We start from the raw sequence: 20,948 nt of genomic DNA on the forward strand, positions 1-20,948 counted from the left end.
GACCTGGTCAAGGAGAGGAGGGGAGGGGAGGGGAGGAGAGGGGAGGGGAGGGGAGAGGAGAGGAGAGGGGAAAGTAAAGGGAAAGGGGAAGGAGAAGGGAAAGGGAAGGAAGGAAGGAAGGAAGGAAGGGAGGGAGGGAGGGAGGGAAGGAAGGAAGGGAGGGAGGGAGGGAGGGAAAGAAGGAAGGAAGGGAGGGAGGGAGGGAAGGAAGGAAGGGAGGGAGGGAGGGAGGGAAGGAAGGGAGGGAGGGAGGGAAGGAAGGAAGGAAGGAAGGGAGGGAGGGAGGGAAGGAAGGAAGGAAAGAAAGAAAAGAAAGAAAGAAAGAAAGAAAAAGAAAGAAAGGAAGGAAGGAAGGAAGGAAAGAAAATAAAGGAAGGAAGGAAAAGGAAAGAAAAAGAAGAAAAGAAAAGAAAGAGAAAGACGGACAACCAGACTCTCTCTGTATCATACCCTGGTAGATGCTGGCCGAACAAATGTAGGAAGAAAGCAAGGAACTTCTGGCTCTTTCTCTGAGTAAAACATCTTCCAGGCAGTAGCATTACAGTTGAACTGTTTTTGTCCAGAACTAATTCGCAACACTGACCACTTATGAAGGAGTAGACTTAGGTGAGTCAAATGAATGGCTATCTTTTATAAACAAGGAAATAAGTCATTTGATTTACTTCACAAATCCACTTGGTGCAATTAGATACCCACACGCATGCACACGCACCAACAGCAGCTTTCTGTGCAGTATGGAATACATTCTCTTTCTATATGGCAGAAATTCTCACAGTGGTCATCGATATTTGCTTTCACCGCGGAGGCACAGTTAACCTATCAGATGATAACTCAAATGTGTTTTATTACCACCGAGAATGCGCAATGGAGAATCTGGATGGGTTTTCATGTTTGTTTTGGCTCTGGCATTTTCCATGTACCCAGCCCTGGGAATCCTAAAGAAAACGTGTCCTGTTCCCAGCTCTGTGTACTGCCCCCATTGTGTTCCACTTCCCTCACTGGTGAAAGTGAAAACGAAACCGGCACAAACACTCCATTGTTAACTATGAAATATGTACTGGCAACTGGATGTTTTAACAAAACAGACCTGGTTGTGTCATGGCAAGATGTTGAGCGGGGAAGGAGTCACAGGAGCCCTTCCTGCTTCAGAGGTGTGTCCTGCACATTCGCTGAGGTGCCGAGGCGACAGGGCTTTGGGTTTTTTCCATTATACTCATGTAATGTTCTTGGTTTGATTTATTCAGTATGCACTGGCAGCTTTTGGAGGCTTCTGTGGGAGCTACTCGGCTGCCCAAGCCGAGGCACAAACCTGCCAGGTCTCCATAGTAAATACAACACGCACGAAGAGGAAATCAAGCATAAACAATTTATTTTCTCCTGTAAAAGATGACATTGTTCTCCGATCTCTGGTCCTGCTTCACTTTGTCACTTGGTGGTGCCAAACTGGGTGCCGTGGAATGAGTTATTCCAAACACACACATACACACACACACCCCAAGCACAAATTGCATGACGCGCACATTCACAGGGCCCACATCCAGGTGCGTTCAAGAGGAGGATGCTGGTGACCTTTTTAAGCATCCCACATTTTGACCTGGGTGAGGAGGGAGGGCTTCCCTAGCCCTTAGCCTAGGCAGGTTCTGGAGCCTTATCATATGGCCTCATAAAACCATATCCCTTTCCTTATTGCATTTACCTCTGTTTCTAACTAGACATTTCTTTGTGTGACTATCTGATTCAGATCTCTCTCTCCATCTCGCTTGTAAGCTCTCTGAGAGCACGGACCTTGTTCATTTCCATTCACCATCATCCCTCAGCTTCACTGAGCGTCTGGCACATAGAAAGCAATCAGTAATTATTTGTTGACTGAAAGCCACAACTCCATTTCATTGATTTTCTCCCCTAGGCTTATCAAGAAGTTTCTGAATCCATGAGGTTCCGTTAGTGTTACTAAATGCTATCAACACTGAGCTCAGAGTAAGGAAGGAGTATCATCAGAAGCATAAGAAGGGGATGTAAGTAATTTTTTTTCCTTCAACTTTAAGTTCCAGGGTACATGTGCAGGATGTACAGGTTTGTTACACAGGTAAATGTGTGCCATGGGGGTCGGCTACACAGATCATCCCATCACCTAGATATCAACTCCAGCAATCATTAGCTATTCTTCCTGATGCTTTCCCTGGCAATTTTTGTAATACTTGTGGTATTTAAATAAGTTAATGATCTTTAAAATTTAAAAATATTTAAAAATATTTAAAATATTTTCCAAAATGAAGTTTTGTACTTTGTACAGCTGTCGAATAAAAGTCTTCTCACGCTTAACATTTACTTGTTGTCTTTCTGTAATTTCTATGGAATAAAGGGTGTTTTCAGAACACGCATATCTTTTATTAGTGAAGGTAATATGGAAAAAATGATCCTTGGAGAAAGAGAATATAATTCACTTAGTGAGAATTTTATTAAGTCACTAAAAAGATGGGAACATATTCCCACTCTTCCATTATGGTACAAAGAGGAATTTTTCTCTAAACTATATGGGTGGATTAGGCACAGGCATTTGAAGGAAAAATGTTAACTTCATGAATAGCATTAAATGATTGTATAAAGGCCCCAAAAATACAATGACAGGCCACTCTAAGACTGTTCAGTGCAAAGAAGAAATTGATTGAAGGCAGGCCAATTTTGGACTTCATCTCAGGAGGTGAAGATACTGAAGTACCAAAAAGAATGATCTCATTTTAAGGTACACTTCTTTCTACCCATGGATGGCTTTATGATGGCTGTCCTGGGGAGTGACTGGCTCTAACTGCCTGGGTGTTGGCAATCACATGTGGTATAAAAACATCAATACTGGCATGGCTTGGGTGGTCCTTAAAGTAGTACCATGTACAGTGAGAGCAGCACAATGAATGTGCTGTTGCAATTATGGACTTGGGTGATTTTAAGGGAGAGGACACAGATAGGACTGAATCAAGAGAATGCTTCATTTTTCCTAAGCAATGATACTTTTATAAGACATTCAGGTGCACAGTGTGGCAAAAGTTTTATTGAGGTCTACATAAAAAAAAAAGAAAACCAGGAGGCACCAGTTCATGACCCAGTGTTTCTCACTGTTGTCAAAATGTGGCATGAGCTAGTTGTCTGTTTTTGGTTTTGCCATTTTAACAAGACTTAAAATATGTTTTTAAAAAATGGACTCCTAAACATTTGTGGAACCTCTAAATATCCTTTGTAGAATCTGAGAGTTCCACAGAACACAGTTTGATACCCTCTCAGGTACTGAATTTTTGGTACAGAGAAAAGAGGAGTGGGGATAGTGGGCCAGAGCCAGAATATAAACATTAGAATTCTCCAAGCCATTTACAATCTATTTGGTAAATTCAGACTTAATCTGGTCACACTGCCTGTTTGAATGGCAGTTTTCCCCACTTTCAAAATGAAATGGTTGATAAAGAGTTCCAAGAACACCAAATCCAATGGCAACAATATCACCCTCCAAGCTGTATGATTAGGTTTTAGAGAAAAAAAAAGATTTTGCATCATAAATGGGAAGACCAAGACTGCTCCATTCCTGAGCTTGCTGGTCACAGTGCTTTATGACTGTCAGAGCCCTCACTAGGGCTGCTGATGATGTTCCTGGCTCTGCTCTAAGACATGTCAGACCCGGGTGCACAGTTAGGTAGGACTGAAATTGCTGGCTGAGTGGCTGGTCTCTGTTTCCCTTATCTTGACAAAAATGAGTTGCACCATGTACATTTCACATGAGAAGGACTTAGAAATGTTGACTTCAGAATGACTCTAAATATAATTTCAGCTAGTCACAACAGTCATTGCACTGAACATGTGTATATTCTTGAAACACTTTTGCCACAGACATTATATAACTGCATGTGTCATGATTCTGACCTATCAGTTATGTGCAATGGAAAGAACCTCCCTGTAACCTGTTCTCATTGGTTTTCCAACGAGAACAAATGTAATAGTTCTATAGAGGTCAGAGAAGTTAATTTTTCATGGTTTCAGAGAAACTTTTCTAATAAAAATAACCCATGCCAGGTGTTAAGCATAACAGGCCCCACTTCTCTTCACATTTCCAACTCCTTCTTTGAACCACAAGGGGCCTCACACACATGCTTGCGGACACTCCAGTTTGCAAGTTCAAGCTTTGCCCATATGCTGCAAACAGCTGCTCCTAGGCTTAGGAGTGAACACACAAGTGGCAAAATCTCTATTAGGAGGAAGGATGAGCCCATGCCATTCCCATTTAGTCAGGGAATTGCAATGTCCTGTGTGTGGTATGGGGTGGGGATGGAGGTCTTAAGGGACATGCTTCCTTGGCACCCTGGGTTGTGTGCTCCATGAAGGGAGACAAGGCTGGAGTAGGGCCAGTGTAGGCTTCTCTAAAGCATGAGATCCAGGCCAGGGGCCTCTCTTGCCTAGGATTAAGGCAAACACTGCTACCATTCACATCTTAATTCTACAATCTTTAAATAAATAGGTATAATACTCTGTATGGGTACATGTGCATACAAGACACTATATTGAGCAGCAAGAACACAATACCCCATAAAGACACCTGAACGTCATGTTGGACGCAGCCTGGCAAACTTAGGCATCCAAAGGATATTTAACTCTTTGATTAGTCCTCAATTTATCAGATGAGAACAAGATAAGTCATTCGGCCCAATGTTACATACCACCTACAGCTACAACTATGGTCCAGGCTACTGTCCCAAATTAATTTCTACCAAAGGCCAACATATGAAGTATATTCTACTTATGAAACTTGTGTTTCTTTTTTATTTTTTTTTTTGAGACGGAGTCTCACTCTGTTGCCCAGGCTGGAGTGCTGTGGCCGGATCTCAGCTCACTGCAAGCTCCGCCTCCTGGGTTCACGCCATTCTCCTGCCTCAGCCTCCCACGTAGCTGGGACTACAGGCGCCCGCCACATCGCCCGGCTAGTTTTTTGTATTTTTTAGTAGAGACGGGGTTTCACCGTGTTAGCCACCATGGACTCGATCTCCTGACCTCGTGATCCACCCGTCTCAGCCTCCCAAAGTGCTGGGATTACAGGCTTGAGCCACCGTGCCCGGCTTAAAACTTGTGTTTCTTAACAATAAAATTGTTTTCACTAGAAAAATAAAATAATAAAGATCAGAATATAAAGGATTATACACCTTAAGATGCCTAGAAAGCTTACCTGTCCCGAACAACTAATTTCTCAATTAATCCAAAAGATGCCTTGTCTTGAATACTGGCATACAGCATACTGGCTCAGAAATTAAGGAACAGTAGTAGTTCAGGATCTATCAGGTGATCATGAACTTAAAATGAAAATAAATATTGCTAACTGCTCCCTCAAAGTTCTATATGTAAGAACATTTTGAAGTTTTCAGAAAGAAGCTAAAATAAAAGCTTTTGTAATTGTTCAAACAGAAATATCATTTATTTACATAGATAGCAAAAGTTGTCTAGTAACTCACTCATTTTTTCATTTAGAGGATGTTAATTAGTTTAGAAGAATACGACTCCTCTTCTAAAACTTTGCTTTAATCCCAAAACACAAGGGGCTAAAGAAAGTCTTCAAATAAGTAGAATTACAATAATGCTACATTCCTCTATCTCTACAGCTTTTTGTTCAGGACAGGAAATTCAATTCATACACGCAATGTGTTCATGAGGCAGTAGAAAGGATCATGATAAAAACAATGCACAAACTGTGAACTTGCATTTGTGTCACCTTTTCACTCCTAACTTGAGATTGAGCTACAGCATGTATTAATAGCTTTCATGATTTTGAACACAGATATGTGCTGCCAATAAATCAATCAGGACTAATGTGCAAAATGGACTCAGACATTTTAAGGTATATGGAGTAAGTCCTTCAGCTTAGTATTACCAGCTAGCTATGAGGAATATTGACACACATCAAATGAGACCATTAAATGTATAACATAACTCCTTCCCTATTCTTGTTATGACTCAACTGCTTATATCTGTAAGTCAGCATTTGTCAATTGATTCACTGAAAAATATTTCCTGAATGCCTATCAAAATATACAAGGCACTGTGTGTTAGGGCTGAATAAGATGAGCATCTGCCTTTGAGGAACTTACAGCTTGATAAATAAAATTCCCAAATAACTAAAAATAAGACAGAAAACAGTACTATGGGCTGGGCGCGGTGGCTCATGCCTGTAATCCCAGCACTTTGGGAGGCTGAGGCGGACGGATCACTTGAAGTCAGGAGTTCGAAACCAGCCTGGTCGACATGGGAAAACCCTGTCTCTACTAAAAATACAAAAATTAGCCTGAGGTGGCCTGTAATCCCAGCTACTTGGGAGGCTGAGACACGAGAATCGCTTGAACCCGGCGGCCAGAGGTTGCAGTGAGCCGAGATAGGGCTACTGCACTCCAGCCTTGGCAACAGAGTGAAACTCTGTCTCAAAAACAAAAACAAACAAACAAACAAACTATATATATATATAACTCTGGAAACACTGAGAGAGGGAAGAGAAATTAATTTCTGAAAGGGATACTAGAAAAGGTACCCCTGGAGTCAGGCTTTGAAAGATAAGTAAAATACTAGCATTTCTCATAGTTTTAAGATGTCAGTTTCGAATCAGTTAACTTGTAATTCCTTTAACATTCCACAAATCAAGTTGATTCTCAGTTCCTGTATGACATAACCCCCTAAAAAATGTGTATTTCCAGGAAGGGGAGTGTAGTCTTTTTCTCTTCAAGAGACACTAAAAATATATATACCACTTCAGTCTAAAAAACTATGATTCCAGGTTTTTATATGTCACCATGTGTATATAAATCGACGCATTACTATATTAAATGGATATTTCCTTTAAGTAGAAAAATACAAAAGAGTGGGGAAATTTTAAAATGTAGTACCCTGTAGGAACACACCCTTTATTATTGCCATTAAATTCCAACTGTCACTCTTTCAAATAAAGTCTGAATTTGTTTTAGTGTCCTTCTCAGCTGCTAATATGTTTTACTTATGTCACTATAGGAAATATACAGCATGCAGGATAAGCTAGATACTGAAAAATTGTGTATTTATGACTGCCTTTCTCCTTTTCCTCTATGAAATAATTTGTCTACATTTTCCTGTTTGAACATATCAACTTTCAGCAAGAATGGAATGTTAATTGATGTTACGCACAAGCTGGGCTATCATTCCTCAAATTTAATAAGAAAAAAAAAAATCAAACACAAACCAACTGGATTTCCTGTTTTTATTTATGGTTATTAGTGCCCATTTAGGGGGATTAAAATAAAAGTGTCCATCTCAGTTACAGCTCATCCTTCCTTCAATTAAGGTACCCAAGGAGACAAGTTCCTTCTATCTACTCCCCTGATGACTCTCTGAATCACAAAGCCTATTCAAGCTTCTCCCCAGGGCCCCAAAACAACAGGCGCAACAACTTCCTAGGGAAACTCGAAGCCTACCTCACCCTTCCCACTGGGGAAATACACAGACTCAGCCCTTTCTGGTGTGATTACATAAGAATACAAGGGCTTGCTTGACCCTGCTCAAAGCTGAGACCTATCTTTGAAACGTCAACTCGTGCCATTTCTCCTCTAAAGCAATAGTATATGCTGGGAAAAGAGGAAACAAGTAGGATTTATCTTATAACAATGGCAACATTTTCCAAGGAATTCTCTGCACCAAAAGTTCTGATGCCCTAGGAAAAGTCTATAATGTTTGGAAAGTAACTGGTCTTACGTGTCTAGGTGGTAGCACCCCCTATTTTGACTGCGGGCAGGGGGTGGGGAACACTTTTATAAATTGGATTTTTTCCTAAGGCAAGTTATCTGTCTCAGAGAATTTCCAACTCCTCTCTTGAATTTCTACTTATCAGCTATAGTATTACTGAAATTTAGGGAAACAATTTTTTGCTGTGCAGAATGACCAAAGGTGCTGCCAATCATTCCTTAACAACAGGGCCATGGTGTCCCTGGTGTGAGAACCACTTTAAGGCTAAAGATGGACAATATGGATTATTTTTCTTTTTTCTTTTTTATTTCTTTGAATATACAAAGATATTTTCTTTTTTTAAATTCTTTTTCTTAAGATTTAATTTGCTATATATCATTTAATTTACTGTATGTAAGGCATGAATTTACTGTATGCAAAATAGGTCTTTCAAAGAGAAGCATATTAATACCTATTTCCAGGCTGCTCTTTTTGTATTTGGGGTGCAGAATTTCACAAAAATCCATCTGAGAAATAACGAACTATAAGGAGAAATAGAAGCTAACCAATGTCAATAGCTATTATGCATCTGAATGGCAAAAAGAAACAGGATATCATAGCTGTTATTTTTTGCCAAAATAGGGCCATTGGGTTCGCTTTTTCTATTCAGGGTTATATAAGCCTTTACCTGGAATGGTGGTGCTATACATTCATGTATTATCCAAGTTCACCGTGAATTTGATTTCTTCTTTACAACTGGCACCACAGCTTCAGAGGAGTGCTTTAACACACTTGTGTAGGCACTCTGTTTCTCAAACCAGGATGCCACAGACAGGTCAACATTGCTCGTGCTCTTTCTTCCCTGACCTTGAGCTGTGTGTTCCCTAGGCATTGTGCATACAGCTCTGAAAACAGTGGTTATGGCAGAAAGCATTTGGAAACTTGTAACCGATTCCTGTCCAGTGGCTAAGATGCAACACGCTATTTCTGCAATGGATCCTGTCCACAACAAGCCCAGGCTGGATGTGACTGTAGCTGTAAACAGAATGCTTTCTGCCTACCCACTGCCATATGAAAAAGGGCAAAGACATTCTATCCACCAACTAGCCATGGGCAGTAGTAACATTAGGGACATGGAAGGGGGACAGACTGTCATTCAAAAGAGGAAAAATAAGTTTAATAAAAGGACAGCACTCTCTCACTCACCACTGAGGTAAGAGCCATCTGGAAACTATAGATGCGGGCAAGGCCGAAGTCAGCGAGTTTTATTTGTCCGCTGCTGGTCACCAGAATGTTCTGTGGTTTTAGATCGCGATGCACTACTCGGTGTGAATGAAGAAAGTCCAGACCTCGGAGAAGCTGAAACATCATATCCTAATAAAATTAAAAAAAGAAAATCAATAAACACTCAAAAAGGAAGTTGAGCATTTGCTATGCTGGACACCAAATCCTTAGCATTTTGTGGTTGCTTGGCATGCAGCAGGCATTTGATAGGTATTGGCTGAATGAGTGAATTTGTCTCCCTTCCTGCCTTTCCACTCCCACACTTTCAAGAACACTGCAAAAAATTTCACTCTCAACCTGTATTTTACTAATGAAAAGACAATTTTAAAATAGTTTTTGATGTAATGGAAAACGTTCTGGAAGAATATCTGCCAAACTGGTTTCAGTGGCTCTTGCTGGGGAGTGGAAGGAGGAGGTTGTGAGGGGACACTTTTTGCTTCTCTATTGTTTAATGTGTCATTTCAACAATTAAAATCCAGTGAATAATAATATTGTTATTAATGGTGATTATTATTTTATAGTACCTAGTACTAAACACTCACTACGTATCAAGCACTATTCTAAGCTTTGTCCTCTTAGTAAATAATTTAATTCACACCACAACATTTAGGTAAATAATATCATTACACCATTTTACAGGTCAAGAAACTGATACACAGATGTAGGCTACTAATCAGCCCAAAGTCATACTAGCAAGAGAGTGCTGATTAACTGTTTTTTTGTTATGTTTTGTTTTGTGTGTTTTTTTTTAGACAGGATCTTGCTCTGTTGCCCAGGCTGGAGTGTAGTGCTGTGATCATGGTTCACTGCAGCCTTGACTTCCTGGGATCAAGATATCCTCCTGCCTCAGCCTCCCAAGTAGCTGGGACCATAGGTGCGCACCACCATGCTAGGCTAATTTTTTTGTTTTTGTAGAGATAGGGTCTCACTATGTTGCCCAGGCTGACCTCAAACTCCTGGGCTCAAGCTATTCTCTTGCCTCAGCCTCCCAAAGTGCTGGGATTACAGGCGTGAGCCACCAGGCCCAGTCTTTATCAACTCTTTTAGAGTATTAACAGAGTCTTGATTTAAACTAGGGTCTGGAAAATCTCGATTCAAAGCTTCAGTGTATTCCTTTATCAAGTCAATGAACAAATGAATATGTAAAATAAGGCAAGCCATTTAACCTCCTAAGTCTTAAGTTTCCCTGTCTGTAAATGGGAAAGTAACAAAACCCACTTTATCACAGGATCATTGTAAAGCACTTAGCACCATAGTTAATATTCAGTAAATGGCAGCTCTTATTACTACTATTATTAACCAGTATGGAGGGGGGATCATTCAGGATATCAACCAATATCAGATCTTTTTCTAATTTTAGGACCAATACAAACATATACAAGATTTAATACTCAGGAACAGTGTCTGAAAGTAGGAAGTAAGACATTGGCCATGATGTCATAATCCTCTGAAATTTGTAGTAATTAAGAGTGACCTACTCCCCCGATCCAAAATTATGAGAACGGTGTATATCAGGGAGGATGGAGCTGTTTTGTTAATACAAGGGTTAGAAAAATGGGCACCATCATGGATTTCAGAGCTGCAAGCAGCTGAGGATACACTTATCATTGGCCGGACCACTGAATCCTCTCATGGAGAACGGTATATTTGCTTACTGGTTTATGGTTTTGGTTCTTCCTTTAGAGTTGGGAGTTCTGTCTTTATATTCTAGCTTATTCAAAACCAAAGCCTTAGTTTTTCCTTTTATAAAGTGGAGAAAGTAGCGATTACTTTTCCTACTATGAGGTGGGCTAAATGAAGTAAAGCATGCCAAGCTTGTGCAGTTTCTGGCACATGGTAAGCATTTGACAAACAGTAATTATTAGGATGATTATTGCCAAGATAAGTGTCCTGATTTCTGGGACAGACAGATTCTCAAACAACTAAAAGAAAACATGACCACTGCTACAAGGTCAGTGTGAACAAAGCACTTAGAGGGGGTATGCAGTGACCTAGAATCATTTTTGAGATCCCCCTGAGTGAATATTCTGAACTGGCAGGGGTTACCTTCTAAGCTTCCCAAAACCCTGGAGAAGACTGCATTGGGGAGGGAAAACCCTTCAAGACTTGAGAAACACTGAAGGTCCAATAAGTTGCAATGAATAAACAGGAGTGTGAAAATGTAGCACAAAATGTTCAAGGAACATTTTGGCAAATAAGTCTTTATTGGAAACACATGCACACAACTTGTAAGCACTGAATTTTAAAAAGCACAACTAACCTAAAGTAATGTCATGTTGGCTCATCATCTTTAGCCTCTATACACTTAAGTGTCACTCATTTAAAACAGTATAAAGAATAAATGTTTGGTTCATGCTGCAGTGTTCAAACAACTTTAGCAGCCAATTAGCAGTACACAAATTTAAAAACATGTACATTGCTTTTATTTGTGTTACAGCATATACTATGTTTTTCTTAATTATAAAATTGCTAAGACGTATAGATGCATGCTTAATGCAGAAACTAATAAAATGTTTTGAAAATCCAGAGAACAAGAAAAATCACTAAAAATTTCCACTACTTGGAGAACAGACAACACTTCACTGTTAGTATCACTTTTTTTTGTGTCTTTTTAGTCTGTCTTTTAAAACTTACGTATTTTATTATATTTGGATGTATAAGTACATTTAAGTAAAAATGGTTATTGTGTACACATTATTTTGTGGCTCTTTTAAAAACATGTAAAAATTCATTATCAATATTATGCCACTTTAATAAAATTGTGCAATATGACTTTTTTTTTTTTTGAGACGGAGCCTTGCTCTGTCACCCAGGCTGGAGTGCAGTGGCCGGATCTCGGCTCACTGCAAGCTCCGCCTCCTGGGTTTACGCCATTCTCCTGCCTCAGCCTCCCGAGTAGCTGGGACTACAGGCGCCCGCCACCTCGCCCGGCTAGTTTTTTGTATTTTTTAGTAGAGACGGGGTTTCACCATGTTAGCCAGGATGGTCTTGATCTCCTGACCTTGTGATCCGCCCGTCTTGGCCTCCCAAAGTGCTGGGATTACAGGCTTGAGCCACCGTGCCCAGCCATGACTTTTTTTTAATACAATGAGATTTTTAATAGCCGCATTGTTTTTCTCCCTGGGATATGCCATAATAATTATTATTCAGTTTTAGTTGTGTTACTTCGGCACTTGTACTATAGGTCTAGTTCTCCTTTGTTTAAAGGTAGAGTAGATTAAAAGGGCTTGTTAATGTCATACCAAAGCATGGGTTAGGCAGTATGAATCCACATGACTGGACTAACATTGATTCCATGTGCATGACGTCTATAGATGTAAGTTGGTTCTACATAAGAATGACCATTCTTTAGATTTTATTAGGCTACTTAATTTTTTTTTTTTTTTGTTTAGCAAATGGTTTTTCTTTTAAATCTCCAATATCAAGATACAACTGAAAATCTGAACCAATGAACACTGAATTAATGACTTAAAAAACAAAATCTGCCAAACATCTCATGACCTTCAGTAATTCAACCACGAGTTAGGTTGCTGAGCATTATGAACCTGTAATAAGCATGACTGGGGAACCCCTCTCAGTCTTCAGCCATCCTTTATTGCAATACCTAATTTCAAAGGTGAAATACATTCAGCTATGTCAGGAACTCTGGTCCCAAATAATCATAAGATATAGTACCAATTCCAGAGGATGATATAAATAAACAAATTACAACATTAAATGAGGTAAGGAAAAACATCTTTCCTACAGAATCACAAGAAGTGTTTTGATCCAAGACATTTCAAAGGATTCTCTACTTAAGCTTATTATCTGTTTTATCTCAATTTTATAGTATCGTGAGACATACTCTTAAATGAGCTCCTCAAGATTTTAATCTAAATTATTCTGTCCCATATATGACTCAAATATTTCACAGTAACCCTAGTGATGCAATGCAATGAAACTACAGATACCACCAATTAAGGCTCTTTCAGTTAAACGCAGGTTTAAAAGTTTCCCTTTTATGTTATACGTCACAGTCTGGTATAAAAGGTTTGAACATTTAGTCATACCTACGATAAACAGTCACTTGTGACCCTCACTCTATCTTTTGAAAACATGGGACTTGCAAGCATGTTTCAACAGGACACCATTGTGGAATGAAGTCTGGCTCTGAGAGATCTTAGGTGGGGCTTTATCTTGGCAGTGCCCCTAAAAAGACTCTGGACCTTTCTGACCGAATACAAGAAATCCTTGAAGTCTTGTAATTGTTTCCCTCAGGTGTTCTAGAGCTCTAATCCTCTTATATAAAATCAAGACAAACAAGCAAACTAAAAAACTACTTCAGGCTTTTCTAATGGGAAAAGGTTGATCATGGGGCATTCTTTTCTTTTTCAAGATGGGGTCTCACTCTGCCACCCAGGCTGGAGTGCAGTGGTGCCATCATAGCTCACTGAAACCTGGAATTCCTACGTTCAAACAATACCCGAGTAGCTGGGACTACAGGTGTGTGTTACCAGGCCTGGTCACTTTTTAAACTTTTGTAGAGACAGGGTCTTGCTATGTTGCCCAGCCTGGTCTTGAATTCCTGGCCTTGAGCCATCAATCCTTCCGCCTTGGCCTCCCAAAGTGCTGCAAATACAGGTGTGAGCCACTGCACCTGGCCTGGGCCTTATTTTCTCATCATAAAAAAGTATGGTTAGTTCCAAAATACACTAAAAACACCCAAATCATATCATAAAATAAGTCACAGAATGACAACTTTAAATAGGCAATTCTGGATATAGGGATATATCTAGTGATATATTCACATCCTCAAAGTTTTAGCACCAAAAATGTACATCAACAGTTTATTTATTTAAAAATTAAAAACAGGACATATCCAACTTGGTAGGCAAAGATAATCTATTTTTCTCCTTATACTCTGTAAACCTCAGTCTTTTCAAATTTGTTATTCAAGTTTTCACAGAAATCTCTCCATAGTGGTTTGTCTGTTTCCTATGAAGGGTGTTAGAGGAGGCCATAGCCAAAAATATATCACATATAACAAAGGTTTTTAAACACTAAACCAATAAGAACACGTTGAATTAAGGTGAGGGTTACAACAGAGGGAAAGGTCACCTGAGCCTGCATATAACTTCTTCTCTCACATGTCTCCCCATGTTCTCCTCTCTTCAGTCCCTGACAGACACCATTCTATTTTCTGTTTCTATGAATCTGACAACTCTACATACCTCATACATGTGGAATCACATTGGATTTGTCTTTTCGTGAGTGTCTCGCCTTGGTTAACATAGTGCCTTCAAGGTTCATTCATGTTGTGGTGTGTGTCATAATTTCCTTCCTCTTTAAGGCTAAATAATATTCCATTATATGTATATATAACATTTTGCTTATCTGGTCATCCATGGATGAGCACCTCAGTAGTTTCCACTTTTTGGCTGCTGTGAATATTGCTGTTATGAACACGGGTGTAGAATGACCTCTTTGTGACTCTGCTTTCAATTTTTTTGGATATCTACTCAGAAGTGGAATTGCTGGATCTATTCCTAGAATGTTTTAAAACCATAGTTTTCCCATAAAATGTGGTATAATATTGCTGCCTAAGCAATGAAATAGTGACTGACAGCATCATGTTAAGGTCCTAGAGGGTTAGCCAAGTGGCTTCATTTACTCCTTGGAGATTCCACACACTTCCGTCTGCATTTCAGTAGAATCCACACTGCAGGTCCCCACATCAAGCTTGCTGTATGTACACAGCTTCTACTCTATTTCAAAACTCCTGTCAAGTTTTCATTGATCAATTCTCAATGAGCAATGAAGAATAAGCTTCAAAGGCTGTTTATAAACAGGTCTCCCCTACTTCTCACTGTGGTCCTCAGGAGGACCCAAAGAATGCTTCATCCAAAATCACAAAGAACAAGACAAACAAATTCTGAGAAAGCAAGAGGAAGGTTCAAGAGAATTCCTTAAAACTTCCAGATCACCTGGAAAGTTGTAATGGGTGAATTCAAAGCAAGACATTAACTGGCAAGCTAAAAGAGTCACACATGAGCTCTGTTCCACAGCAGAACATAGTCCAGAAGTGCCATAGTGCCCATCTCTTTGCCACTGTGCCCATCTCTTTGCCACTGTGCATGATGAGTTAGGCACACATCACCTCGAGGCCCCTCAGGAGAAACAAAGGCATGGGCCCTAAATGGAAACACTGGCTTCTAATTTTTACCACTTCTAGGCAAGTGGATAAAAGTGTAATAAAGTGGCATTGCATGTAAATTTTAATAATCAAATATGTATTCTGAAATGAGAACTAACAGAACCCATTTTTTATTCATTCCTGGAAGTGGTGATAATGCTGAAAAGGTAAAGAATCAGTCTCAACTAACTGGAAATAAAAAAAAAAAAAAGATAATAAGTCATTTCCACCAAACCTGAAAACGTTGGTGTTTGAGGAACAATGTAATGACTTAAATGAACAATATGAAAGAATAAATCATTACCTCATCATAATGGCTATTACTAACCCACTGTGGAAAATCATCAGGAACTGAAACTACAAATATGCAATGCTAAACATAATTTCTTCAGAGCAGGAGATAAAAATCAGCACTGGGTAAAGAAGTAAGAAAACATGAAGCCCAAGTGCCTGGGTTGTTGGGAAATGACCCAAGTGGCTATCACTCTATACACATTGTTTTGTGAGGCTTTAAAAAACATTTTACAATGTGCTGTGAATATTTCCCCATTTCAACACATACTTTTCTACAATGAAATTTTAGGCCTGGTGTGGTGACCCACATCTATAATCCTAGCACTTTGGGTGGCTGAGGTGGGAGGATCACTTGAGCCCAGGAGTTTGAGACCAGCCTAGGCAACATAGGGAGACCCTGTCTCTACAAATAACAAAAAATTAGTTGGGCATGGTGGCTCACGCCTGTGGCCCCCCTACTAGGGAGGCCTAGGTACGAAGATCACTTGAGCCTGGGAGCTCAAGGCTGCAGTGAGCTGTGATTGCACCACTGCACTCCAGCCTGGGCGACAGCTCTCAAAAAAAGATGAAGAAATTTTAATAAGCTTTCGAAAGGCTGCAGTTGGACAAAATACCTTCTTATCTTTCTACATTCTTCCTTTCAATTCCCTCTTTTGAGAATTTTCCCCTCACTCTGTATTTTCTTCCTCTTCAAATGAGGTAATGCTTAGAGAAGCTGGTTTTCCACAAGAGTAGAACAGATAATTATTTGCGTGATATAGAAGACACGTTGGTTGTCAGCCATGAAGACCTGACCTGGTCCAGTCCAGTGAAGGCAATCACATTTCCTTTTGCTAGGAATTGATCCAGGGATAAACATGACACCCAGTCCTCTATGGGCAAATTGGCTAGACAGTGAAAAGTAGAATGCTCTCTGCTGTATTTCCTCATCTCCCATTCCTAACCCACGTCTTATGCTGAATGCTCCCGATTTGGAGGGTCAACTTGCAGCTGTAGCAACCATCTTGAAACATCATCTGTACACATAAAAGGCCAGAGTGTAAACAGGGAAAGAGTCTGGGTCTTTGATGACATCAATGAATAGCTGCATCAACTTTAGGGCTGCCTGCCTCCAGCCTTGTAGTTATGGATATAATAATGCCTTTATCTGGATCCGCTTTTCATTGAGTGTTCTGTAATTTGCAGCTGAAAATTATTCTAACAAATCTAACTTAATTAAAACTATATTAATTTAAATATGCTATGAACATTATCTTTCATTTACAGCCACCATGATTCACCCCAGGGTGAGGTACAGACCCAGTGGGGCCTGTACCAACATTCCTTTCATATTGGCAATTATCCCTTTCAGGTGGTTATCCTTTTCTCTTTGAGGTGTGTACCTCCTTCCATTGTTTACAATATCGCCTTCGCCATCACTATTATTTACTGTCAACTCTCTATGTTCCTCAGGGACTATGGCTCATCCTGTCTACCCCACATTCAACTCTTCCTGCAGGACTCCAACATCCCTAGGATGCCCAGCTAATATTAGCTTCAGAACTCTGACTTCTTTAACCTCATCCCATTTTTGCCATCTACATTATACTCATGCAAATGGCTAGTCTCTGTTTTATAAATGGAATGCAAATGCATACAATTTTGTAGCTGTCTTTTGCACATCACACTGTATACTGAACTCATGTGCATGTAGATCTACTGGCAATATAGATCTACGGCTTAATTTTTAATGGTTCTATATTATTCTATTTTTATTTATGTTCTATGATTAACAAAAGGGTTTAAGCAGTCATTAAATTACCCACCAATTTGAAATGCCACTATTTCTCATGTTCTAAATTACTTGAAGTTATTTTCTGGACTTTTGCTCTTTTGTCTCTGGCTCTGTTTAGAGTACCTCTCTCCTTTAATTATTAAATGTTTAGAGTAAATTTTAATATCTGCAAGGAAAGTTTTCTCTTTTCACTCATTTTAAAACATTCCTGAATATTTTTTGAAAATAAAAATGTGTATTTATTTATTTTTAGAGGCTGGTCTCACTATGTTACCCAGGTTGGCCTCAAATTCCTGGCCTCAAGTTATTTTCTCACCTCAGCCTGCCAAGTAGCTGGGACTACAGGTGTGCACCATCGTGCCTGTCTTTCCTGGATATTCTTATATGTTATGATTATGGACTGAGTTTAGAATCATTTTATTGAGTGCCCACACCTTCCAAAAATCCTTTTAGTATTTTCAATGATAATACTATCATTGAAAAAAAATTGAATAAAAATTGATAAATTGATTTGGGGATAACAGATACCTTTACAATATTGAGTCTTTCTTTTCCTTCATTTACTCAAGTCTTGTTCTGGGCTCCTCAGTAAAGTTGTGTCTTTTTAAATACAATTCCTTCACCTCTGAGGCTCCCACTGTAGCGGGTCTGGTCCACCTTCTCCTTCCTCACATGTACCATTACCTAGCCTTTCCCCACTGATCTCAGTCCTCAAATCCATCTTGTACTCTCTGTCTAGACTGAACCCTTAGAAGCGTAAACCTGATCCTATCAGATCATCCTCCTGCTTCAGCCCCCTCAGCCAAAGCCTCCGGCCTTGACTGCTGGTACTCTGTGGATTCCTGCCATCTTTACTCATTTACTGCCCCATGGCCCCATCTCCCGGGAGGGTCCTGCTTAAATCGCTCTTCCTTAGATTTATTGGCCTCCCACCACATTATATTAATGGGTGTCAATAAATGCTCAATGAGCTTTCATAAAGAAGTGAGGGCCCAAACAAAACTAAAAATGACCATGAAATCTATAAAGGCCGTTAGCTTAAAAAGAACTCACTGACTCCCCTTAGGAGGAATGCGATAAAACTCCAGGGGAATCAGAAAGAGCAGGTTTGGATTACAGGATAGGGACAAAAGAGGCATGGTATATAAATCAGTATTCGTACCTATTAGCCATTAAAACATGTTCATATGTGTTGAGACTTTTGGCTCATTATTTTAGAAATATAAAACTCCCATGCCTATAATGAACACTGATGCATGGAACAAAAACAATTAAGGATGTTTCCTATCTTATCATTTCTTTCAGAAGCAACTTGCCCAGGGGTCAAAAGACATAGATTTCAGCACACTGTTCCACAGCTCGGGGTAGGACTAGTTTAAGTACCTTATCCTTTCCCATCCCTAAGAGAAGCATTCCATGGATCAAATCACTTTGCCTGAGTCTTCACTTGGATGCAGAATTGGACTATTGGCCAAATCCCCTAATAATACTTTAATTTCATATCATCATATCAGAATTTCTCAAAGTACGGTCTCTTACTCCAGTGTTACTAAGTTCCATTCAACTCAGTCACTAGTCAATTGATTAAGCAAGTTCCACCTTCCTTCTTTCTTATTTTTTTTGTAATAGTACAGATTTTTTATTTCATTTTTTACTTTTGTCAACTTTTATTTTAGAATCGGAGGTATATGTGCAGGTTCATTACAAAGTTATACTACATACCTTTGTATGTCTGAGGGTGTAAATGATTCCATCACCCAGGTAGTGAGCATGGTATCCAATACGTAGTTTTTTTTAGCTCTTCCCCCCTCCTCTAGTAGTCCCCAGTGTCTATGAAGTTCCAACTTTTTGGAGCCTCAGTTTTTCATTTATAAAAATCAGGATAAATCCTGCCCTGCCTCTGTCATAGAACTGTGGAGAGAACCTAGACATCTGATTATTTTATATTACGTATTTGATTTGTTTTTTAAACTGCCAAGTGCTATTCAGCTAGACTGCTAATTCCTTGAGGAACAGGAATGCAATGCATCTTTATATTCTCCACAGAATCCAACAAGGCATGTTATACACAGAAATCTTTTGGTTTTACTTGATTGGATGAATCACACAATAGTTTAGAGATATGCATTAAGAAGAATTATAGTGACCTTTGCTCTTGGCTTTGTGTACAGGAGTTATAGAACATTCTCACTGATTAAACTGATTCCTGAGTCTTCCTTTAGCAAAAAGGCCATAATCCTGCATTGTGGTTTATTGATTATTCACTAAGAATTTATTGACTGCTTGCCAAGTGGAGGCATAAAAGTACAAAAAAGTTTCTTTTGGGTATGTGTATAAACCTAAGTGAGTCACTTATACATGAGATGTACATTTCCATTTTTGAAGGCAGTATGATTTAAAAGAAAGAGCACTGGGTTTTGAGCTAAAAGCTTTGGATCCAAATTTGTACTTGCAAGTTAGATAATCTAAGACAAGTCACTTGCAACTTTTGTGGGCCTTGCTTTTCACATCTATTTTTGAGAAAATGATCTCACAAAAAGATTTAAACAAGATATCATATTAGAGATTATGTAATATATATTTATATATAATTATGTGTATTATGGTTATATATATGACATAGGATATTATGCTTAAGTACTTTATTTATTGTAAAGTTCATAGACATAATAAATTGATACCACTTATTCAAAAGAACTATGAAGCCCCTACTATGTGTAAGGCATTGTGTCAGGTGATGTTACAGAGAAACACCTGAATAGAGTGTCCCAAGGAGCTCTTACTTTAGCAGGGAGAAAAGAATATGTACCTACATACTTCATGTCAGTACGTGCCAACAACCACAAATGGCACAAGAGTGCTAGGCACTGAGTAAGCACCAAGGAGGGAGCAGCATCTAAGCCAATCTGGGAGGAAGGCTGGTATTAGGTTTGGTGTGGGGAAGCATCTGTCATGGAAGATGCCAGTAGAGGAGGAAGTGCTTACATGTTTGTACACCAGCTATAGCTCCAGCAAGCAGAGTCCTAAAGAGGGCACACTGCTAAATGGGACCACACTGCAAAGGGATTTATTGCTGGGTGGACACAGGGAGTCTATATAGTGTTTGATCTTATACTCAGTGGGTAAGTAGTAAAAATGTGTAAAACAATGGCATGTTATTATTGATATTTTAGCATACATAATGGATGGGAGGTGGTATAAGGAGGCTATGATACTATTCTGAACATACGATAGAGAAGGTTTAAACTAGAATATTGAAACAAAAAGCAAGGTGAAAGCAATTCAAGAGACAAATGTGATACGTTAATATTTGTTTTCACAGTTCAATTTTAATGGCCCATCTTTGGAGAGCTCCGCTACATTTCCAGGTTGCACACTGTGTGATCTTGGGCCTGTTATTTAATCTTCCCTCTGCTAGCATCTAACTTTGGTTTCTTCATCTGTAAAATGGGGACAACACTTTCTTGTAGGGTGGCTGCAAGAACTAAAAGTAATGTGTAAACCTCCCAGTTTGGGTAATGGGTCCAGCACTGGTGCCACTAAATGAAGATGAGGCTCTGGTAATATTGTAAGTTCAGATCCACTGAGTTTTCCCCAGTTAGTATGTGGATAGCTTTCTATCTTCCCTAACACTCTATTAAGATCAACAAACATGACTTATAATATAATCCTTAAAGTATCTACTGTTTTAATTAAATCAAATGTTATGTGGTG

At 39.3% G+C, this 20,948-nt stretch overlaps 1 protein-coding gene across 3 annotated transcripts in view; it reads right to left on the bottom strand.

Moving 5' to 3' along the window:
- The window catches only part of CDK6 (cyclin dependent kinase 6), a 236,096-nt gene that overhangs the window by 114,717 nt on the left and 100,431 nt on the right, over positions 1-20,948 (bottom strand). For all 3 annotated transcript variants that reach the window (XM_010389487.2, XM_030932345.1, XM_010389493.2), the window contains exon 4: positions 8,917-9,084. In XM_010389487.2, coding sequence (XP_010387789.1) covers positions 8,917-9,084 — 168 coding nt within the window. The remainder of the gene's footprint in view (positions 1-8,916; positions 9,085-20,948) is intronic.

Source organism: Rhinopithecus roxellana, chromosome 6, assembly GCF_007565055.1.
Source record: "Rhinopithecus roxellana isolate Shanxi Qingling chromosome 6, ASM756505v1, whole genome shotgun sequence".
NCBI lineage: Eukaryota > Metazoa > Chordata > Mammalia > Primates > Cercopithecidae > Rhinopithecus > Rhinopithecus roxellana.